The 23,815-nt window shown below is 44.6% G+C and overlaps 3 protein-coding genes across 12 annotated transcripts in view; 2 read left to right on the top strand and 1 right to left on the bottom strand.

The window, feature by feature from the left end:
* Positions 1 to 8,391, top strand: part of emid1 (EMI domain containing 1) — a 55,540-nt gene extending 47,149 nt beyond the window's left edge. For 2 of the 7 annotated variants that reach the window (XM_048999079.1, XM_048999112.1), the window contains exons 10-16: positions 2,384 to 2,482; positions 2,678 to 2,730; positions 3,004 to 3,066; positions 3,150 to 3,194; positions 3,680 to 3,724; positions 6,539 to 6,629; positions 7,060 to 8,391. In XM_048999079.1, coding sequence (XP_048855036.1) covers positions 2,384 to 2,482; positions 2,678 to 2,730; positions 3,004 to 3,066; positions 3,150 to 3,194; positions 3,680 to 3,724; positions 6,539 to 6,629; positions 7,060 to 7,199 — 536 coding nt within the window. In that variant the 3' untranslated portion in view covers positions 7,200 to 8,391. Of the gene's footprint in view, positions 1 to 2,383; positions 2,483 to 2,677; positions 2,731 to 3,003; positions 3,067 to 3,149; positions 3,195 to 3,679; positions 3,725 to 6,264; positions 6,350 to 6,538 lie in introns of all 7 variants that reach the window. The other 5 variants (XM_048999096.1, XM_048999120.1, XM_048999072.1 and 2 more) reach the window with 3 other exon arrangements.
* A 414-nt stretch (positions 8,392 to 8,805) lies between these two features.
* Positions 8,806 to 11,424, bottom strand: rhbdd3 (rhomboid domain containing 3). Its single transcript, XM_048999134.1, has 5 exons — positions 10,761 to 11,424; positions 10,281 to 10,670; positions 9,844 to 9,970; positions 9,373 to 9,609; positions 8,806 to 9,224 (listed from the first exon to the last, which is right to left on the bottom strand). The coding sequence occupies exons 1-5, from the start codon at positions 10,924 to 10,926 to the stop codon at positions 9,056 to 9,058; spliced, it is 1,089 nt and encodes a 362-aa protein (XP_048855091.1). The 5' UTR covers positions 10,927 to 11,424; the 3' UTR covers positions 8,806 to 9,055.
* Positions 11,425 to 11,652: 228 nt separating this feature from the next.
* LOC125712876 (RNA-binding protein EWS-like) lies at positions 11,653 to 23,724 on the top strand. Of its 4 annotated transcripts, none has more exons than XM_048983440.1 (17): positions 11,653 to 11,738; positions 14,105 to 14,141; positions 14,299 to 14,350; positions 14,674 to 14,800; positions 15,860 to 16,055; positions 16,346 to 16,504; positions 16,948 to 17,279; positions 17,938 to 18,109; positions 20,388 to 20,425; positions 21,105 to 21,140; positions 21,240 to 21,355; positions 21,489 to 21,618; positions 21,810 to 21,926; positions 22,039 to 22,168; positions 22,245 to 22,342; positions 22,561 to 22,792; positions 22,913 to 23,724. In XM_048983440.1, exons 1-17 carry the CDS (start codon positions 11,723 to 11,725, stop codon positions 22,950 to 22,952), a joined length of 2,028 nt encoding a protein of 675 aa, XP_048839397.1. In that variant the 5' UTR covers positions 11,653 to 11,722; the 3' UTR covers positions 22,953 to 23,724. The 4 variants fall into 4 exon arrangements, with proteins under 4 accessions (XP_048839397.1, XP_048839388.1, XP_048839379.1 ...); XM_048983431.1 differs by having other exon boundaries at positions 14,671 to 14,800; positions 21,108 to 21,140; XM_048983422.1 differs by having other exon boundaries at positions 14,671 to 14,800.
* The last annotated feature ends 91 nt before the right edge of the window (positions 23,725 to 23,815 follow it).

The following is a 23,815-nucleotide window of genomic DNA, read 5'->3' as shown; positions in this document are numbered from 1 at the left end:
ACCTTAAACCTTAATCCATGGCGTAAGCCACACCCCCATATCCCTCAGCTCTTCCAATGAGCTGCACCCCCTGTCCACTGATCACAATAAGTACCCAGCCTTTTCCCACGCCTCTTTCTGTCCTCATTTCCCCTTTACAGCCGCAGAGCTGATGCTACCAAGTTCCATTTTTAAGCCTCTTGGACTGAAGTGAAGTGCAACTCTTCACCACAGTCAGTCAGCAAATAAAATGATCATTATGGTTAAGGCCACAGTGGTGTAGTTATAAAGAGAAAGATTATTCTCTTCCGGGGGTGACACACAAGCCCAGCAGGCCAGTGTTACGTGGTCGTGTGACAGTTTGAGTGACATTTGGCTTTATTAAGTCATTTTGGCTCTTGCTTTGGGAATGCAATGCATTTTAAGAGTACTTCTCTCTCATGCGAAAAATTGTTTGAGGATAATATGACCATTATAAAGACAAAGTGTTTTAAGAGTGCTTGGGGCCAGAGTGCAGTAGCAAAGGGGTGAGAGTGTTTGCCAGAAGAGATTTGACACCTATTGCATTGGAAAAACGATTTGTGGGGTGTCCATCAATCATGTGGGTTAGGTCAAAGGCAGATGAGAATGGTTTAAGATTAGGATAAAAAAATACCAGGATTATGCACTGTGGGTTTTTTTTGGGTCATTTTCTGTGGCGGGTCTTCTGGAGAGAATATCAGTTAAAGAGGGAATGAAAGAGACAGAAAGGATTTTTAAGAGAGTATTTAAATGTGATCGCCCCCGCATGGCTATTGAGGGCGGTGCAGGTGCCGAGTCAGGGCTGCTGCTGGCATTTAGAGGACAGTTTTCTGTCCACAAGCCTGATCTCCCAGCCGCTTTCCACCGAGACTCCTCATCACCATAATATCATCTTCGACACAGAACTCCACACAACCAGAAAAACCATTTGCATCCCCCTTTTCATCCTCATCAGTCAAATTCGAATTCGAATCCCTTATTGACTAAGCCGTGATTCCGCCAGAGCACTGATAGGATTAAAGAGAGCAGACATAAACATTTCTCTTTAGTTTTCTGTGGCTCCCTCGCTCTCTCTTTCTTGCAGCGCTAATCATAGCTGCTGTATATAAACATAAGGATGATGGAATTGCAGACAACCGTATAGTCAGTTCTGTTGTGCATTAATATCTCAAGACATTCAGTTTCCTTTACTCAAGAATGTGAGGAGAGAGCCAAATCAAAATCTTTGATGACAGCGATAGTTATTATCTCATTCATTGTAACGTAACTTTTTCGTTGCTGGAGCATATATCATAATTCTGAAGTTTTACGTCCGCCGTCTTTAGTTTGGAGGACAGCAGTTGCAAAGCACGCGGACATATGTTTGACAACACTGACATCTGGTGGTGAAGTTATATTAGTGTAACTATAACAACGTTAACGCTACGAGATCGTAAGTCTACGTAAATATGAGGTGAACCATCACATAACTATTACACGTGAATGGAAAGAAGTAGACATGTGAGTTTGAGTTTTGTGAACAAGAACTGAGTGTTTTGCTTGTTTCTATCAAACGCAAAGGAATTCTGTGTTTTTATGAAATTGCGACACGATGGCTCTTTAGCAATAGGCTTGAAATGTAAGCTATATAGTACTGGGGTTGAGGAAGAAAGATCAGCCCCCTCAAGACCGTCCGAATTGCCCAAGGGCTAGTCTGCCCCTGGAAGAAGTCAAGATAGAAGAGAAATGGCAAGCTTTGTATTGTGGCTCCTGCAGGTGAATACTGGAGCATGACTGCCCTGGAGGAGACACTGCATCCTGCCTATAAAAGAACACTGCCAGGTCCGCGGCTGGAGCAATATTTGGTTGGACTGCCTTTCTGGCATACTGGGCATTTTCCCAGTGGGAATGTATCGGGGGACCCCAAAGTACAGGACCAACTTTTAATCCTAGTCCAGCCCTGCTTTCCAGCTCTATCTTGTTGCTGTTCCTTGAAGCCAGTGGTGAGGAAACAGTGAAAACTGTTGTCCTTTTGGAACTCATTGCACACCTCCCTCGCACTGGTGCGTGGTGGATTCCCAGTGGGCTGAAGAAAAATCTCTAAATGACAGGGAGTGTCAATCACTGTTTAGCTTAAGTCTTCGATTTTATTGACTTCCATTGTGTTAAATAAGGCTGTGCTTTACAGCACACAAGAATCCCAGCACTGTGGATTTTGAAGCCTCTTCTGACATGATAATTGAAAACTAATTTTCTGGATTGTGCTGAAACAGGACAAATATGCCGAGTGATGTGGGACCATGCAGACAATGCAATACATTTACACTGGGGGGTTATGACATGGGCAGATTTAGGGCAGGGATTAGGATACCAGAGATTTTTAAGATTGTGCATCTTTTCGCAGGCCAGCACCAGGACTCAATCTTCTCAAACTCCTTCCTGGACTCAGACAGGCCACCGGTACCAGGACCTGAAGGTCCCCCTGGACGCCCTGGGCCTGTGGGTCAGTCCACCCTCAGATTTTGATCTCCCTCCCAGCTTGACGTTTGTTTTACTTTTTGGTTTTATTGAGATGATCAAAGATCATGACAGGCAGCCAATAGTAACCACAATGGAATAAATATATTAAGTTTCTCAATAGATGCCATTGGTCTGGCCTGTCTGGCAGTTTGAGTTGATCTGCTGTCACGTCCTCTAGGTCCACCTGGTCCTGAGGGTCCTGCTGGACCTCCTGGCCCTTCAGGGCAGAATGTAAGTTAAGCCTGGGAGAAAGAGGACCTTCTGCCACACAACTGTCATCAGATACTCTAACAGCAGCCTTTAATTGAACATGGGTAGCCATTGGAAGCTAATCATAAAATCCTCGCCATAGAAATGTAAACTTAGCTGGTATCAGGATCACTGTATTGTTACTATATCTTGATGACTTCCTGTTTATGCAGAAAGTGGTTGAGTTACTAAAGGCAGTCGTGAGCAGGTCCATAACCCAGCCCAATATCCATGTTTTTATGCCTCTCCTCCTAGGGGAGGCCAGGACCCCCAGGAACTCTGGGTCCAGTGGGGCCTAAGGGCGATCGAGGGGAGAGGGTAGGTTTTCTGGACTCATAGCAAACAGCATTTTGTCCTACTCCAGGAATGTGTGATGCCCATTAAACCTGGTCTTATTCCAGGGTCCCATAGGACAGCAGGGGGACAGGGGACTTAAAGGAGAAGTGGTAAGATATTCCACTCCTCTGTATGTGTGACATCTTGGAGGTTTTGGCCTCCGAAGTCGATTTTTTAATGCATAAAGTGAATTGCTCATCATAAGTAAAATGTTGAATAAGTCCATCCTGTTATAGTTCTGTCTTGCTTTAAAAATGCATTCTGCAACAGGTGACACCCTTGATTCAAGTTATTCAGGGATAAGTTCAAGTACTCTGATATGATCTATATTAATCTCCAATTATTAAACTGTAGGGTCATTCTTTTGGATTGTATGGTTGACATTTGGTTGATGCTTACATACTTAGATGTATTACCATATAATCTATACTGCAGTTACTATTGCAGAGATGGGAGCACTATTATTTCAGAGTTTATAAGAGCCAATCAGGGCCAGACCGTCTTAAGACCGCCCAGCATTGTAGTGTTTCATAGACAAACCAGAAACACGTTCCTCAGGAATTGATGCATCTCACCCTTTGTGTTCTGCCTGCAGGGTGAACCTGGACCCAAAGGAGAACCCGGGGAAAAGGGCCTGCCGGTAAGGATGAGCAGAACAGGCTAGTGGATATCTGCCCAGCCGGCCATGTACAGGCTTGCCAGTGAATGAAAAACTACAAACATTGTATCATTCTGATTCCCTCTAAAATATTAACAGTGTGAATTGACATTCGAAATGATGAATGTGCAGTTTTTCTTGTGCTTCTTTGCCACAATGATATATCAGTGATTTTTATGCATTAGGGGATGTTATATTGTAAAGATTCTCGGCTTGGTTCTCAGCAGAGTATTAAAGTGTCTGTTGACATTTTTTTCTATATATTGGGTTAAAACACTGACCCCAGGCTCTTGTCCTGTCATTGTGCATCTTGTCCTGTTATTGAGACTATAAGGTTACTGAGCCAAATGGCAATTAGATCCAACCGGACAGTAGGTCAAGTTAAATATTCCTTGTGTACATGTTTGAAATGTATTCCCATCCACATTCCATGTGACATTTTCATGCTGGAGTTCATCGCTTCACGCTTGCTTGAGTGTGCAGTCTTAATGATTCCATGTGCAGTTTAGTTTTCCCACAAATAGTGTCGAATGCTCTTTTGATCTCTGTTGATGCTTTTTTTTTTGTCATTGTTGGTCCTCGGGGCGCCCATTTAGAAAAAAACAGAAAAGAAAACACTGTCCTGTCTGACCCTAAAAGCTGTCTGGCTCCCCCTGCAAGCAGCTGTCTCAGTGGCCACCATTCAGTCATGTCACAAGCGGCAGCACTTGGCATATATGTGCTGATATATTCATTATCATGTTTCCCAGCAACCTTACACCTTCATAAAACACTATTAGTGGTACAGAATTGGAGCGATATCATTAGTGTATCCCACACAAGCAACCTGACATTAAATTAGACTCGATATAATATATATATATATATATATATATATATATATATATATATATATATATATATATATATATACACACACACAATCAGCAGCTTCACATTTAATGAAAGAAAATTAATATTACAGTAAATTTATACATTTGATGCTTCAGTATCTGTGCCCTCAACTGGACAAAGTTGGGACCATTTGCTAGACTCAAATGCTACTTTTACAGATATTATAATAGTTCACCTCACTGATCCTCCACCCAGTAATGACTGTTGTGGATCATATATGCCAAATGTTCTGTATTTCCATAGTTTGGGGACAATGATTTTGAGATCTGAGCTGGGGTGGAATTTGTGAATGGATACAGCTATCTTCCAGTGTCCCACAATGCACGGCTGCATGGATCTTTGCTCACTGTCCAGTCGCAACTCATCACACCTCACGGAGTAATTTCAACCCCATCAATCCAAAACAGAGACAAACAACACAAGTACCAGAATCAGGGCTATCACTAAAACTTGGAGTTTTAGTGACTTTATGATACTTGTGTTGCCGAATCTGTTACTCACCCCTCTTTTCACATCACACCATGTCTTTCCTTGCCACACTCCTACTGTCTCTGAACTCCTGCTCCCCATCACAGCGTGTAAGTCCCTGTAAATGCTTTTAAACAATGGCTACAGATTTAAAAAAAAAAAACTTACACTGCAATGGGGAAGTGGTCTTCTCTTCAAATTCAAATTCAAATGCTCCTCTAGCCTTCAATGAACTGTAGCCATTAGCCAGTGAAATTTGCTTCCCCAGAGCCATGAAAACTAGTCAGAGCTGCAGCAGCATCACTGCTAAACCCTGCAGCCACAGAAACTCGCCTGACATCCATCTGAATGCTCCCTATATCCTAGTGCTACATTGTGATGGACTATTGATTCAGGGGGATATTTCACAAAATAAAAAAATATTAGAAATATTAGGGCAGAGTACTAGTCAACCATATAAGCACATAGAAAAATGATGGGTTTAGACCCCCCCCCCCTGAAATTTGTTTGCTATCTATTAGATACCTAACCTTCCCCTGGTAAGCGAAATCTACCAAGATCGATTGCCTTAAATTTTTTTTGAATTATAATTATTATTATTATTCTTATTATTGTTCTCACTATTATTGTTACGTTTAAGACGTTATTGAGTAAAACTGTTAAGTTGTTTTGAATAAAACTGTCTGTCAGATTAACAAGTGATTAAATAATCTGATCTTGCTGTAAATGGTAGATCAATAAAAAAATTACAAGAAGTTATTTTTAAAAGCAAGCTTTCCAGAGAAACTATGAAATATTCCCTCCCTTTAATCTCTCACCTGACTGAGCCTGTTTCTCCATTCTGTCGCTCCCTCTAACCCTTTGGAGTGAGACTGCTTTTGAAACGGAATGAGGACAATGTGACTGAGTCTAATGTCGGCTACTTTCGGCTCTGTCATGTCTGGGGTCTCGGGTGCTCTGCCATGTGCATGCTGTGTGTCCGGCCTTGTCCCTCAGCATGGCTAGTCTGAGAATGGCAGGAGGGAGTGGGTGGGGGGGGTGGGGGCTGGCCTTTTTTTAACCTCCTAACAGCTAGTGCAGAGAGAGAATGTGCCTGTACAAGAGAGAATGCGCTTGATTGGCTGTGCTCCATACCTTGACGGCTGTATCTATCTTCACAGGGGGACGGAATACACCAAATCCGAGAGGCGCTGAAGATCTTAGCCGAGAGGGTTTTAATCCTCGAGACTATGATCGGTATTCATGGTGAGTAGGGGGGGCGGGCAGCACTTAGGCTAAGGCAGTGGTCAGGCGGGGTGGGTTTTCCCTTAGGTCACGCCCACATTGTGAAAGGGGCGGGGTGGATGGAAGGACATCACCGGGCGACCCCAGGACCACTGCACTTTGGCTCCTCCCCCCATACCCTCCCTTGTCACCGTTCTCGATCTCCGATAGGCCATTAGTTTGCAGATGTTCCGTGACATGCAGGCTGACCTGGAGCTTCTGGCTCGCAGGGTGACTCTGCTGGAAGCCATCATCTGGCCAGGTAACCGTTCTCCTCCCAAGTCCAGGTTGCCTGTTCCTACCAACCCCATGACATGGTTTGGGCAACCCAGAAGGTTGCCCGTGCGCAATCCTACTTTGGGCCACGTTACAAGAAGAGTGCCCACTGCCTGTGCTCCGATTATATGACATCAGCGTAGCAAAACCACTGGACAAAACGTGATGCAGCAAGTTGCTGACAAGCTGGCCTAGGAAGGCCTGTGTGTTTTTATGAGGTCGTGAAGCCTCGTCAAGTTTTGGCTGCAGTTCAGGGTGGCGAATATGCTGGCAGAGGGCTGTGGATGTTTCATTCTAACAGGGAAGCCCTCGCTGGCAGCTGAGAGTTGGAGTCTGTGTGTTTGAGTCCCATGTTATTCACTCACTTGTTCCCTGGTTTTGGTTCAGCCCTAACCCACCTATTATCTTCTCAACAGAACCCGATCTGACCTCAGGAGATGGTCCCTTCAGCACCTCCTCCCCCGGATTTTACCGGGACAAGCGGGCGGGGGCCCGTCCATACCGGGCTGTTGTCTCTCCTCTATTGTCCCGGGACATTCAGAAGCATGGGAAATAGCCTCGGTGGGGGGACCCCACCGGGAGCACGCCCACAGCCAATCCCAGAAGGGTGCTGTCTCCCCAAAACTGATACTGCCTCAGCCCTCTTCCCCCAACCACTGACACAGACCCCAACAGCCCCCACCCCACCAACCACGTGAGCAGTGGGCACCTCAGGGAACACGCCCCCCTCCCTCGAATATCACACACATGCTACAAACACCTTGTCTTCCTGATAAACTGCGGAACCTACCATCTGGACCGTCTGAAGCAGCAACAAGGGGAGACTTAAAGAAAAATCAGAACATGAGAAAACTGTGTTTTAAAGGTGCTTTCGTAATATCAAGAATCCCGAGATAAAAGGGGACAGAGAATGGGCTCTGTGGTGGCCGAGAGCTACAAACGGCATGGCGCCATCCTGTGGGAACCCTTAGCCGTTACAGTTTATTTAAACAAGTTGAATACAAGGAGTCTACAGGAAATAAACACACAAGACCTCTTCTTTTATTTGTTTTATTGCTACCTTCTTCTCCATAATTTTGTTATGCACTAGAGAAGGAAAATCCCCCCTCCCAGGGGGAGGGGTCCAGCTTTTAGCACAGGGATGCTGGTGTTACACCACCTGCAAGAGGCTGGTATTCTGCTTGGGCCTGAAATCTTACACACTTTTGTGTGAATGGAGGACAGAGAATAGCAGGGTGGGGGGAGGGGGTTGCATCATGCTGCCTGCAGTCCATCTGCCACACACACACACACACACACAGGACAATTTTACCTCCCACACCCCCGAAAGCCACCCAGTACACAGGGTGGTAGACCCACCTGATAGCCTGTCCAACAGGCACACCTGTGTCCACATCCACCACAAACACACCAATGCATATGTAGGACAAGTAAAAAAAAATCTGAAAGTAACTTGAATATCTTCTTTGGTGTATCTTTTGTACCATTTAAATGTCATATCTTAGATGAATTACCCTCCATCAGTAGAGCCTCTTTGATTGTTTGCTCTATCACTTACGCAGTATTGTCAGGTGAATTATTTAATCCCATAGCTGCTGTCGAATATTGTCTTCCAAGCCAATTTATGTAAAAAAAAAAAAAAAGTCACAAGTATTTATCGCCATGGGCTCATTTAAAATTGTATGTTGGTGTGCAGTCTCCCAGATCCTTGGTAAATAAAGAACTGTTGTTTTGTGTATTTTTTTAAACACCAAGACTTTCATTTCCTCAGCTAAGAGAGTGTATTGAAACTATATAATATTTCTTTGCTTTCTGAAGGCCTAATTGAGCTCAGTTGGTCCAAAACCAGCATGCAGAGTGAGTAACTGAAGTTTTATGAAAAACTGAAGGATGGATGGATCATAGTTAATTCACTAACACTGATATTATTCGCTCACATGAATGCAACACCACCAATATTGCTGGGAATGGCAAAAAATACTGCCATCTTCTCTAACTGCTCTACCAGCGCAGATTCATGGAGTGTCCATGCACGAGATTCAAACCTTCTGGTGGCCTGAGGCTACATGCTAACCACTGAAATGCTGTGCCAACTGTATGTCCTAAATACTAGGCTGTGAAACACAAACCCATAGTAGAATTTCTTTAAAAATCCAGTCCTATACCTACAAATCAATTTTATTGACATTTATAAAGATCTGTAAAAATAATTACATCCACACATGTATCCATGTGTATTGTCAATGACACAGAGAATGTTTCAGAGAATAACACACCGGCAAATAGTACCATAGCACAGGCTTAATAGAGACTATAGAGTTTCCATGGCCCTTGTTTTGTCTCAGTCTTTTTCTCATTTACTCTCCCCCACACACATGCGGGTGCTTTTGACGCCAGTGGATGAGGTCCCGCTCAGCTGCTCCATGATGAAGTCGGCCGTCTCCCTTGGGACGTCACCACGGCCTCTTCCCCGACACTGTCATTGATCAGCAGGGAAATGGCGCCATCTAGCTGCCCCGTGGCTGCCAGAGCCACAACTGCTTTCTCTGTGGGAAAGCCCATTCTTTCAAGCTGCTGTAGCCTGGGTGGTAAGAACAGCCCATCAACAGGTGTGTAACAGTGAGTAAACCTAATTTATCGCTGTAGGGAAAAAATCATCTCAGTAAAATAATTAGTATTAAAAAAAACCTCACAAATCCAAAATTACATAAACGGATGCAAAAACTCACCGCAGTGATGATACAGAAGACTTAGGGACCTCCACTTTGTCCCCCGGCCTTTCTGGGGTGTCTTGGAGCGAGGCCAATATTCCCACTCTCAGCATCTCCTCATCCAATAGCTGAGTCTCTAGCGCAGGAATGGCCACCCTCTCCCCCAGCCAATCAGGCACAGATGGTATGGATGGAAGTCCCACCCACTGATCAGCTTGCCCAGTAGGCTGATAAGATTCAGGGAGCAGCACAGATCTGAAGTGTGAAGCAAATAGTCATAAATATCCATTCATCCACCAATTTAACAACTACTTTTCCAATTTGCACAACTGGATTAAAAACCTGCCATGTTTATATTACATATTAACATTCTCTTGGGTTTTAAGACAGATTAACTAGGATTTATTTAATACCTCACTCTGGTCAAGCCTTTCGCTCATTAATTCATAGCAGATCTTTCGTTTCACCCAGGTTATACACTGCTTATACCTCTGGTCAGTGCTGTGGGTGGGCAGCCAATCTCTGGAGAACGCAGCCACAAATGCCCATGTTGGCAGGAAGCCCCAGCATGCAAGCGTCTCCCCTTTCTGCAGCCATCTGGTCAAAGCTGGGCTGTCTGGGGTAACTAGCTAAGCACAACACTTTGTCTTATACAGCAGTACTATAAACACTATCTTAAGTCCTTGCCCCCCCATACCTGATTCACTCAGGTTATTAAGTCTTTGACTGGAATGAAATACTGATTAGGTTTTCAAAAGATGGAGTAAAAATGCTGTATTTAATAAAGCGAAGTAACTCGATGTAACCGGTGCAGGTTCATGACGCATTCTGGAGTCTATCCCAAGCAGTGTATGAAAGTCGTAATTTCAAAATACTCTTTAAATTACGCAGGATTTGGATTCCTTGAGGTGAACTGAAAAGGATACAGAAAAAACCAATGAATATGGCGCAAACATGGAACAGAAGTGATGAAGTGGGCAGCAGTGTTAGGTTCATGAGCAAAAGCATCAAGGGAAGCAACCAGGCGGACACCCAGCGAGGGAGGCGTCTCTGCTTCAAACAGCGACACTGCGCCGTGAACATTGCCATGTGAGCGCCAGAATAACCGCAGATCCGGCTGCTCTGTGTGCCGGCCACCCACATAAGAGAGGCGTAGATTAGCGCTGGGAAAGCAGCTGACAGGATAGATAAGCCCAGGAAAGCCACGGTCCCCCACCGCTGCTCCTGGATGCGCCCGAGCGACACCAGCAGGGCGGCGCTATACAGCAGCGAGGGCAGTTCCTCATGGCTGAAGGCGTAGAGTAACAAACGATACACTGAAAGGAAGAGGGTCGAAACATGTCAACGTCGTAGTCTGGTTTCACGCGAGATCCTTTTATTTTTGTAGCAGGAATATAGTTGTTCACCTTGCAGTCCTGGGAAAGATGTGCCTGGAGCGATCGACAGGCTGCTTCGGATGCCCCCGAACCACGCTGATAGGATCAAAGCTAGCAAAACCGCAGTCCCCAGTGGAAACCCTGGGCGACGCGACCCAAAAATGGAAGACACGAATTCCCAGGGCTTAAGCATCATACATGTACAGATAATGACTCATTATCTGTTAACTAATACAACTCACAAGATAACAACTCTACCCGTTCGCTATGTAAAAATGCATATGCTGCAGTTATGTTGGGCAGCTAATGGTAAACTACGTTAGCAACCATCATTGTTTGATATTTCATAGCGGCCTTTAGCAAAATAAGGAGTATAAAATAAACGCATATGTCAAACATGCTATAAAGCTCAGGAAGCAGTAAGAAGTTTGTGAACTGCGTGATAGTAAGACAACCGCGTACGTCAAAAATTGAAGCATCTTGTAGTTTGCAACCAAGGCATTGTCTCTAAAAGAAGTAAAAGGTAATTTCTCTGTACAAAAACGTCAACTGATCAGAGGTAACAGGATACAGTCGCAACGCAACGTTCAGCAGCAGAAGGCAGCACTTTACCATGTACGCATTGTAAACTCCAAAAAACTATGGCATCCTGCTAATTATAAAACGTTAATTTTTCGGGACTTATTGCTGTAATGTTGCACTTTTTTGTGAGATATAACGACGGTCCCTATCTGCGAATTTTCGTCACAATGGAATATTTCATTTTTTTAAACCAATTTTCTGCTTCATAACTCTGTGGGCATGGATCAAGAATTGTACAAAAAGAATCATTTTTCCTACTTATATATATTATTTATTTACTCATTTAATTCCAAAATGATTTACAAATATAAACACACAACACCGATGTAAACCCCTGAGAGAAATGTTGGTAGAGGCCTGCGGTCCAATTCGACGCATGCGCTTTTGCAGTCATACTGAGGCATCACGAAATGGCGTCGACCGCTGGTAAGCCATCTTTACTTTATTGTTGAGACCGATACTGATTTTATTGTGTTCAAGCGGGATGGTGATGCATTTTCTGGAAATTAATTATTTCCCGCTTGTATTAGTTATGGCTAACGCGAAGAGGAATGTGTCTGTAATCGAGATTTTGTTCAAAGAATGGGAAAAGCTGCATCTTACCAGCACCGGTTTATTTTCTACACTTTCCTTAATAAATGTATATAATTGGCGCCACGTCCCAATAATAATAGTAATAAAATAATTTGAATTGCTAGGAGTATTTATTTGTATGTTGTCTACAAGTTCATAATTTTCTCGCGATGTATCCGCTGTTGCTAGTCGGTTAGCAAACTTACGTAAGATACAGATAAAGCACGCCCCGGGGTGTACAAATCCGTTATCGTTATTTAACGTGAATTCATCTATTGAAGCTGTATTTTTGCTACATTCATTTCTTTATAATGAACGGTATGGTGAAAAGCCGGTAAGCCTACGCGCCGGGTACAGTTAACGGCCCCGTGTTTCGGGTGCGCTCGGGCTAACAGGTTTTACGGAAGATGTTTACTCGATAACCAAAAAATGGTCTAATATTTAAATTGTTTGTGATTTTTTTTTTATTAGTGTTGTCCAGTAGATGTCTCTTCGTGGATACGAGAATCTTTTTCAATAATACCAATGTATCTAGCATATTATATGCGTGTTATTATGTTAAAAGGACAATGAAAATGCTTGGTCAGACGTTGCATATTTATGCCATTGTTGTAACGCCTCTTTTGATGCCAGTCTTTCAACGCCTCACGTTAAAGTTCAATACATTATTCTGACATGATTTAGTGCCGTTATATGATAAATAACGGCATATGCTTTGAAATATGTTGTGAGGCTAGACATGCGTTTGGAAAAGGAATTTAAAGTTTAGTCTAGCTTTGTTTTGCAGCTGGTCCTCTGGGTCAAACGGCTGTTTTTTTTTTGACTCGTTAATCTAGAGCACCGTAGTCTCCCCTCCCTTAAACAACTCAGTATGTAAAATTATGTCATTCTAAGGTAAATATATGCGTTAGAAACGTATCTCTGATAAATCATGCATTAACAGATCTTGTCGTCACAATCTTGTTTTCACTATTCAGGCATCTTAGGTGATAAGGATGACATGCCTTTATGGATATTAAAAAAACCAAGAGGATAAATCCCCTTAATCCATACATGTTCAGAAGGCCTACCAAGTTGCGGGATTCTTTTGGGTCTTATTTCATTAGAAACTCACTAATTGTCGTTTTTGGGATGATATGCTAAACAGACATTTAAAAAAAAATTTGTGCTTCTTCCTTTTAAATTGTGATCGTTTCTGCACAGGCTGCTAGCTGGTCTAGTGACACATTAACGGGACAGCCTAACAGCAATGCTGCTATAGATTGGACATCTGAGATATTTTACAGCCTTTTGGGCTTTGCAACATCTGTCTAAATACAAGTTAGCCTCAATTTTCGGTTAACTGTTAATCCTGCCCTCCTCTGCATCTTGTCAATACAGGTCTAGTGTTGTGTTTTAATTAATTTGTTTTAAATCATTGATGTTTCAGGTAATCCTCCTCTCAAATTAATATAGTGGCTCCTGCATGAGTATTATACTATTTGGTAATATTTAATAATACACTCTTCATTTGTTATGATTGTTTAGCAATACAGGCAGTACTGAATATAAGATGTAACATAAACAGAAGATGTGCTGTATAAATGATTGTGTGCCATACACAATTTTGCACTTTCATCATTGTGAAGATTTAAATTTGTGCAGTTTTCTACTATTTATAGATTTTTGAATATTTATATTTATCCTACCAGGAAAACATATGGTTATATCTTCTTTTATGAAAGGTGAAGTACTATAATAATGATTTCCCAGGGTTTACTGATTCTCAGGCCTTATTATATTGAGGGCTTTGTTTCACCCAAAGCAAGTTGTTTGCTGTGTGGATGTTACTTTCTTTGAAAATAATTTTTCGAAGAAAATAATTTTTGAAATTTATGGCTTTATGCTTTTACAGCAAATTAATATATATATTTTTCATATTTAGCTGTTTTGCAACTGAAAAGCTTTCTGCAGTTTTTTGTTTTGTCGTGGAGCATGGGGTAAATTGGCATTGTTCATTTGTGTGTCGGTGTGTGTGCCCTACAGTGGGCTGGCATCCCACCCGAGTTGCACCCTCCCTTATGTCCTGTGCTCCAGGCTCGCCATGAGCCTGCGCTGCATGAGTGCTTCTCTTAATGAATGTTTCTTGCAGTTAACAGTGTAATTACCCTGGTAAGTAGGGACAGATTTTTTAAAATATTGCTCTTAAATTTAATACCATTGTTATTTTTGCTTTGTAGATTACAGTACCTACAACCAGGGATCTGCCCAGCAGGGGTAAGTGACCACTGTTGAATTTTCTTATGCTTCTCCTCTCCTCTGCTTTTCAGTGTGTGTGAGTTCAGCCATGTGCTGTCACCTGTTATGGTTAAGTTGCTTCCATATCAGGTGTGAAATAAGTTGACTATATAAAGTGAACGTTTTCCTGTCGTAGGTATGGATCTTATGGCGGACAAGCCTCGCAGGCCTATGGACAAAGTACCCAGGTGAGGGTCTCCTCTCAGCCCCAGGCAGCATCGTGAAAGGACATAATGACCTTAAATGCTGGCTCTTTCCAGAAAAGGATAGTTAAGGTCTATTTCAGGAGCTTTTCCTGTGCCCCTGACTTCCAGGTTACCCTTCAGCAGCTTGTGTTATCGAGTTGCGCTCCTCACAAAAAAAATTTTTCTTATTAAGGTAGTCCCTGGTTCCCACTGAAAATCCACTCTGCAGTATACTTACTGCCTTGCAGGGAATGGAAATGGTGATGCCTGACTGCAGTTTGATGGAGACATTTTTTTATGATTTTGATTTGTTTTCTTGACAGCAGTCATATGGCCAGCAGGGGTACAGCTCTTATGGGCAGCCAGCTGAATCTGCTTACACACAGAGTGCACCTTCCACTGGGGGCTATGCCCAACCTACTTATGGCTCATCCTATGGGCACCCCCCTTCTGGTGAGTGACGTGGCTCTTAACCACCCATTGAGCTCCCAACACCGATCCAGCTAAGTGATTGGTTCAAGCTTAGATTTCCGTTGGTAGTTTCATTAGCAATGATGACACCCAATAATGTGTGAGCAGCAGGTTGAGTGGTAGCTGTTTTGTGTTCTTTGGGCTCCGATGAATCAATTTGGTGTTAATTTTACTCATTGCTTCTTTATTGCTGCCTTCCCTGTGGAGAAGGGACGACTGCAGGTTTGGGCAGAGTGTCATTTGCATGCAGCTTGTTCCATTTCAGCACGTTTGTGACAAACTAGCACCTTCAGATGGCTTTGCATGCAGAGAAATACATCTGAATTTTGGAGCTGTGTAGCTGATATTACTGACTGTGGCTTAATGACATTTACCTTGACAGGGTTCCTTATTTTTTATTGCCGCATTACACATTCATACTAAATATCAGGCCAGCTGTATCTCCACCTTTGGTTTGTGTGCAAATGTGGGCACTTAACATTAAATCCTTCTTGGGGGCTCAAAACTTGCACTTTAAAATGCAAATATTTATTAATTGCATATATATTTACCCAAAAATTGATTGCAGTTAATGAATATATACCAGGCTTTGAATTGCTGCAAAAATTCTTAAAGTTTTTAATAAATAGTTTAATAAAGGAAAAAACCTGTATTACCACGCAGCCCTGTTACATTAAGAGAAAAGCACATGCAAGGTCCTGCATGCATTTCATTTTTGTCCTCTGCAGAGGGCATAATGTTTTTGTTCATATCTCTCATTCTTTGTGCCATCTGTCCTCTTGTTCTTTAAAGAGGACAGTAAAGGCTTTAACATGACTTTCTTTGTGGAGATGTGAGTGTACCAGCTCCTTCTACTTATCAATTTAAAATGTGAACCAGTATAAATGTTTTCCCCTGGATTTCAGGAGTGTAAGACATGCAAAGACCGAGGTTGTCTTACACCTTTAAGTAAAGAGTTATGGTGTCTTGTCTTTGAACTGTGTGATCTAAGGCTTTTACCCACCCACTGATACCTGATCTCACGGTTTGTCTTCTCTTCAGCTGGATACACCTCTACCCCTGCTGCCAGTGCCCAGGGCTACAGCCAGCCCAGCCAAGGCTATGGGGCCAACAGCTACGACAGTGCCCCCCCCACCACCCCCACCTCCCAGACATCCTATGGGGCACAGCAGGGCTATGGGGCCCAGTCTGCCTACGCGGGTTATGGCCAGCAGGCCGCCTCTGCCGCTCCCCCAAGGTAATCGCCCTTGCCCACACCAAGCCCAGCTTTCTGGGCATTACTTGACCCTCAAAGTGGCAGGAGTTTTTAGCAGCAGTGCCAGCTAACCAGTCTGTGCCAAGGCCAAGGACTAGTCCCGTTCAATATGGCTCCTCTGTGCCAGTTTTAATTTGGCTCAATGTGAATTGACTTTTTTTTTTGTTTTGAGGGAAGCTAGTCGACATAATTTTGCTTCTTCTAAATTTGCATGTTTTTAGTTTCGACCTCCTGCGTGGAGCCTGTAACCTGACTGCCGATTAACCCTTTAGAGCGCAGGAAGTGAGCAAGGCCCCGGAGTTTCCACAGGCCCAGGCTAACCCGTCCGCCTACAGCCAGGGCTACGGGCTCAGTAATTACGCATACTCCCAGGCGCCCGGCTCCTACACTCTGCAGTCAGGCACTCCCCAGCCTTCCTACCCCAGCTCCAGGTAATTACTCCCCCATGTACTCTGCCCCCCTCTCAGGTCATCCCAGGTAAGAGAGCCCGAGAGCAGCTTAGATTTCACTGTTTCTCTGCTGTCCACTCAATTGGGCTTCTCCAAGTGTCCTTTAGATTCTGGGCTGGATTTCACTTTGATACAGTACCCAAGTTCATCTCGTAGGGAAATGCCCCTTTAGAAAAGACTCATTCCTTTTAATTCAGTTTTTTTATAATCCTGGAATTATAGGTTCTGTCGTCTCTCAGGCCTGGCTGCTTTTTTCTTTTTTTTTTTTTTTTTTTCTTTTTTCGTCTATTCAAAAATTTAGAATCTTTTCCGGAACAGGTTGATGAACAGCTGAAGGTGGGAGAAGCATGCACCGTTTCCTTTCCACTTGCACCCGGTCACGCTCCTTTGTAACCCAAGCCCCTCCTCGTCTCCTGTTGCCGCAGCTATGGAGGAAGCAGCGCCGGCGGCGGCCAGCCCACCAGCTACGAGCAGAACTCCTACTCCCAGCCCAGCAGCTACGGCCAGCAAAGCCAGCAGCAGGGAGGCTACCAGGGCCAGCCGGGCGGATACAGCCAGCAGAGTAGCTACAGCCACCAGGGCGGCTACCAGCAGCCGCAGCAGCAGCCACAGCCTCCCCAGCAGGCTCAGCCGCCTGCGGCCTCCAGCTACCCCCCACCATCCAGCTCCTACGGACAGCCGCCCCCGGCCAGCCCATACGGACAGCAGGGTGGCAGCTACGGGCAGCAGAGCTCTTACAACCCGCCCAGTCAGTACGGTGAGTCCTTATTCTCATCTCTGCTATGTTGTCGGCTTTGACCTGGGCAGTTACCCTACCAGGCTAGACTCTGTCTCTGATGGGCAGTTAGTTGGAAGAAACCTAAATAAACTCAATCCAGTTTGATGCTGTGTGTGAATTGCTCCGGATGCCTAATATCAGAGTCTCTGTCGAAATTCGTCCGTTATTCTAGGAATTTACCAGATTGATCCAGGCGACGTCAAGGATTACGATCATTTAGCTATTTATACAATTACAGATCATAAATAGAATATCTGGTATCTTCAGGTGTGCTTCCATTTTATGTGCTGTTAATGCTAATTATAGCTAGCTGTGTGGTGTCGTTTTGCAGTGTCTTTTTTTTCCCCCCAGCTTTTGTTTGCCCTTTGCCGCCTGCAAACAAATCATTTACTGCAGGGTAAAGTTTCCATTAAGCTGGAAGGAACGACTCTTCATTAGAGCAAACAGCGGACAAACACCGTCTGTCTCTGTGGCCCTGACCCCTGCTAACAGTGGCATGAGGGGCAGTCAGTTCCACGTCAGTCTCGGTTCCCCTGTCACTGCCTTGTACTACATTGGGCTTCCGAACCCCTTTATTGTGTAATTGACCAGTATGAATTGTGATTATATGTAACGTGCTTCACTGCATGCCCGACAGGTAACTACAGACAGGAGCGCCCCAGTCCCATGGGCAGCAGTTACCCCGGGGGCGAGCCAGGTGGCTTCCCAGGGCCGGGCGAGAGCCGGGGCCGTGGGCGCGGGGCCTTCGACAGAGGCGGCATGCTGCCCGGCGGTGGAGTTCGCGGGGGGATGAGCCGCGGGGGCATGGGGTAAGTTCTCCTCCTGACCCTCATCGCTCACTGCCTTGCTTCCTCCCATGCGCAGGAGTCGTGGTCAGAGCTGCGCAGGGCTGGGAGCCACACCGCTGGGCTCACAGTGCCAGTGAGAGGTGCCCCTTAATGCTATAAGCCCCCGTCGGTGTGAGGCCTGGGCTTTTCTCAGCCTTATAACCACCTGCAGCATCGAAGTGGCCCCCAGTGGTGTGGCTCTCCCAGCCCTTTTGCCGTTCGGCCAAAGGTAAGAAGGTCAGTGTGTCGGAGATCAAAGAGCTGGCGCAAACATCCACTGACAAACACTTAGTCGCTCCGCCTCCACTAAGCAATTTGTCCCCAGTCCAATCATGAAAGTTACAGCCATTTTGGTCGCCATGGAGCTGTTTGACACTGCAGATATCGCCTGTATTCTTCCTGAGGATGTTTGCTCTGGGCCTTTCCATTATGCTGGATGCTACAGGATAAAGTGGTTAGAGTACATCTTTTGCAAAGGGTGGGGGAAAAAAGGTCTTTCTTTTTAATATACTAAAGCTACTTCTGTTCTGAAACCTGCTGGTCCATTTTAAGTGTTATGTCAGCTCGGTTTATGGCTTTGCAGGTCCTTCAAACGGTAAGTTGACTTGGGCCAAGAGTTATTGTCCCCGTGTGGCATCCATAGTCCTTCTGTAGCATCCTGCATCAAAGGTGTCTCGTGTACCATGCTCAATATTTGGTGAACAAAAAAAAATTCGGTGAGACCCCTATAGGTAGATGAATTTCCTTACCTTTTACTAGACATGAGCATAAATGATTCCGTGTTCACAGTTCTAGTTATTTCGATTACTAGAAGGGATACTTTGTCATTTTTACGGGGTTCACCTCTATCAAGGGAAATGTCATTTCTGGTTTTTAAATGGTGAAAGCACTGTCACTAGAAATTTTTACAAATCAATACATAAGTATTTGGTACCTGGGTAAATCAAGATTACTCCCAATTGGTGATTCTCGGCCCAGTCCATGGGCTTCCCCGAGAAATAGGCTGTTTTGTTCCATTCAATCGGATACATACCTAAGCTGGTTAATTAAGAACTTGATAATTATTCAGCCAGTAAAATAATGTATTCAGGTGTTGGATTAAAATGTGAACTGGCTGAGGGGAAGCCTGGGGACTGGGCTGGCAACCATCCTCTATCAAATATTCACCATGGCTACCACCAGAGGGAGTCAGGAGGAGGCCTTGCTTAGGTATTTCGGAAAAATGTGTAGCAGAAATGAGTAAAGCCCCAGGTGGCAGCACGGTCAGTGCAGGGCTTAGCAATGGAGAGGAGCTGGTCAGGCAGAGTCCGGGTGACATGCTTTCACCTTGTATCCCAGCACGTGTATGAGCTTTGAGTGTGGGTTTTGAAATGTAGTTGAATTGCAAATGTTTTGTGATTGTCTTTCAAACTTACCTTATTTTTGCAAACTTTCCTTAACATGTCGCATTTATATGCTACAGGTTACAAAGTGAGAGCCATGTAAACACAGCAATACTTTAAAAGTACCAGTACTCAGTACTCAGCCGGCAGCATAATGAACAGTGGAGACTTAGACAGCAGAGCCTACAGTATTAATGGGAAATGTCTCAAGTGTAAAATGTATGACACTGTCTCTCTTAAAAAAAATGTAAATTTTGTACCTTTTTTTATTCATATTGTAACAAGGTTCTGAACCATATGTACTTTAGAATTGTGTAATGTGAGCAAATCTTTGTAAATCAAAGTGTAACTGGTGTATTTTTCTTTGATATGCTGGCTGCGTCAGCATGATTTGTAAGTGATTATTTCAGATGCATTTCTTCCAAGAATTAGAGAGTGAGTTCTATTTTGTTAATGGGGCTCTGGGCATTCAGACACTTATGTGGTGATATCTGCTGTACCCAGTTGGGTCTGCCTGGTCAGAGAGGAGGTGCGTCTGGAATAATTTAATTTCTTCTGCTGTACAAAATGCTGGGGTGCCCCCCCCTTTACACACAGATGGGTAATAAAGATTGATACTTAAACCCCTTACTGTGTAGCCACCACAGTTGTGGCGAAGAGAAACGTACAGCTAAAAAAAAAACGTGTGAAAGCCCCCCCAAGACACGTTCCAGAGAAACTTTGTGTTTAAAAAAAAAAATCTGTTATTATGGGGATGTTAAGGGCTAGTCAGAGCTGTGTCGACCCCAGTGCTCCCAGTCCCAAAGCTTGCTGGGCGTGAGGTACAGAAGTGGCTCTTTAGATGGAAATCGCCTTCATATCTCCGTTTATTTCCCCAGCATCGCTGGAGACAGATGTGGCTTCATTAAGCCTGGTGGTAAGTTAATGAGCATTAAACTGGCTAGTAAAACTAAGAGCATTCATTAGATTAACATGAGTGTTGCTCTCACTTTTTGCATTGGTGTACATGTGTATTTCATAGATAACGGAAGCGTGCCGGCGATTACTTTGGGTATGAGAATCTAAGGGGTTCTCTTCTAAGTTCCAGAGTGAAATGGTATTTAACAGAGAAGAATGACATTAAAGGGGTATTTTATGTGTGTAAAGGTCAAACCAGGGTCACATCAAAGTGAAATGTATACCATGTCATGTTGGAACTCAGTTATACAGTTATACATACCCCCTTAAGAAGGGTGCATTTAGTGTTTTTTTCCAAAATGGATGTGTATTAGATATGAATTACTACTTTAAAAAGTCCTATTTTGAACCCCTGGTATTTGGGTTTTTGGAGGTTTTTAAGAAATTCTTTACGGCACACATTTTAATTGGGTCTTTTTGTTTTTTATAAGAGTGAGTTTTCATGAGTGTTACATTTAGCTTCTTGGTATAAATGGTGGGGGGATTTTAAAACAGGTTCTCTTCCAGATGGCCTGAGCTGGCTCTGAGAGATGTGTGCCTGGGTGAATCTTAAGAGGGCAGTAGCATCATATTTAGGTAGTGGGCCCTGAGTGGCAGACTCTGACTAGTCCCCTCTGTCTTTCCCCCTCCATGGACAGCAGGCCCGATGGACATGAGGCCGGAGCGCGACATGGGTAAGTGTGGGGGGGGGCAGCGTCACGTGACTGGTCTCTGCAGGGCACTGGGCCAGGTGGCCACATTGGCTGACATCTGCCACCTTTGTGTGTTGGCAGGGCGCCCTGACGAGCAGGATGACTCTGAGAACAGTACCATTTATATTACTGGCCTCACAGAAAACGCGACTATCGAGGACCTGGCTGAATTCTTCAAACACTGCGGAGTCATCAGGGTGCGTGGCAGACTGCCTCTTTGCGATGCTGTTCTATTGTGAGGTGGAAGCCTCGTTTGTTTTACAGTCTGATTGCGAATGTATGTATAAGTTGAGTATGTGACAGAATGGTGTGGACTTCCTCCTGTCACAGATGAACAAGCGCTTGGGTCAGCCTGCCATCAACATCTACACAGACAAAGACACGGGGAAACCCAAGGGAGATGCCACCCTGTCATATGAGGAGCCACCCAGCGCCAAGGCTGCAGTCGAATGGTTTGACGGCAAGTCCTTACTACCTCTGCCCCTCTCTTACACATCAGCAAGGCATCCCTACAATGATTATCAATACACATTTAATAATTAATATAGCACAAAATGTAAAATCAATTTAGTAAAGTGCATGATAAGTTTAAGTACTCGGAGCATGTGAACCATATCTTTTGCTGTCCTGTCCCATCTCATCCCCCCGCAGGTAAGGATTTCCAGGGTAAGAAGCTGAAGGTGTCCATGGCCCGCCGGAAGCCCATGATGTCCCCCATGCGTGGTGGGATGCCCATGCGGGACGGCCGGGGGATGATGGGCCGCGGAGGTATGTATGCAAAGCTCATAGTGCTTGGAGACTGGAGTCAGCTCGTCTGCTGCTCCGAGGAGGGATGCGATCGCCATCCCTGAAGTGCAGAGTCCTCCTGTGCTGCCTGCAGGTATGATGGGCCGAGGAGGCGGTGACCAGGGAGGCTTCATGCCTCGTGGAGGACCCCGCGGAGTTGGCCAAGGCCGGCCCTCTGGCGCCAACATGCAGCCAAGGGCCGGAGACTGGCAGTGCCCCAATCCGTGAGTGTGCCATCCTCTTAGTGTACACCACTCAACACATTACTGCTTATACAGACACCACGTGTGCCATTTGCAGGAGCTGTGGGAACCAGAACTTTGCCTGGAGGACGGAGTGTAACCAGTGCAAGGCCCCAAAACCAGAGGGCTTTGGCCCCCCTCCATTTGGCCCCTCAGGTAACTGATCTGCAGGGACATACTGCTGATTCACTCTCTGTTTAGGCCTTAGCAGAGGCAGTGGTTGCTCAGTTAGCTGGATACACTTTCTGTTTAGAGGTTAGATCACAAAGCTCTTTCAGACTCCTGTAGCTATTGAAGCATACTGGAGTTTAGTGTTTGAACAATTTATCCTGGTAGTTACAGGTCACACCAGTAACTCCTCCTCTTTCTCTCAGGTGGCGACAGGGGTCGGGGGGGTCCAGGAATGCGTGGGGGCCGAGGCCTGGACCGTGGTGGTCTCGGCAGCCCTGGGGGCTTCCGTGGCGGCCGTGGGGGAGAGCGCGGGGGCGGATTCCGGGGCGGACGTGGCATGGACAGGGGTGGCTTCCGAGGTCCTCCTATGGACCAGATGGGAGGCAGAGGAGGCAGGAGAGGAGTGGGACCCCCCGGCAAGATGATCGATATGAAGTACGTATTGTGGGATTTATACATTAAGTCAGTTTTGTTATATCACCTGGCTTTTGCGGTGTTGACTTATTGTCCACTGTAATCTCTTATAACTGAAGACGGATCTTTAATCCTTCACAGGGCGGAGCATCGTCAGGAGCGGCGTGACAGACCTTACTAGGGTACCGTGTGTACAGAAATTCCCATTTAGTAAAGGGTTTATTTTTTAAAACTATATAACTGTACTTCCATATTTATATTAAACAAACAAAAATAACAAAAAAGCTTATGGGAATTGTCAGTGCATACTTTTCATTACTCTGCTGTTAAGCAAAATTTTCATTTATTTGATAATGTATTGAATTTTTTATTTCCATAAGGCTGACTCAGAAGGCATGTTTGGTCTTTATGTACTTTGGAAGGTGCATTGTTCAATCCTGTGACGGTTAATCTGTTTTTAAACTGTATTACTTTACATTAAACCACTTGGTTCCTTTATGGAAAATAATAAAAGCTTCAACAGGCCAGTTTCTTTGGGGAAAAAAAAGATCCAAATTTGTTGGTGTCATGTTACCTCCAAGCAGTGTCTTAGTGCGACAACTACATCTTAATACTGCTGGACAGCTTTGTGAATGTGTTTATTTTACAATGACGTGTCCCGAAGCTCTCACAGACGTTTTGTGTCAAACTGTCACCCTGCAGTAAAAATGTTGTGTTCTGGTCCCGATGTAGCGCCTTTCACTCCCCCAGTCAAATGTGAGACGTCTGCTTTGACCATCACACTTAACTGCAGGAGATGAATGATTTTGTAGTTGACTGCTCCAGACTATGAATGTGGAAAGTAAATTTGTCAGTAATTTTAATGTATTAACATTTTATTTAGTGTGCGGATTATTGCATTTGTAGTACCGAATAAAATGTAATGGTCACTTTCGCCGTTTTGAACGCACCGACCTTGTGTTGTGTGAATCGCGTTTTTGACCGCTAGGTGGCATCACGAAGCAGTAACTTGTACGTGCCCTTCATTTTGAATATACTGAAGCT

Source organism: Brienomyrus brachyistius, chromosome 2 (assembly GCF_023856365.1).
Source record: "Brienomyrus brachyistius isolate T26 chromosome 2, BBRACH_0.4, whole genome shotgun sequence".
Lineage (NCBI taxonomy): Eukaryota > Metazoa > Chordata > Actinopteri > Osteoglossiformes > Mormyridae > Brienomyrus > Brienomyrus brachyistius.
Note: the sequence above shows the minus strand (reverse complement) of the source record. Positions and strands in the feature narration are given on the sequence as shown.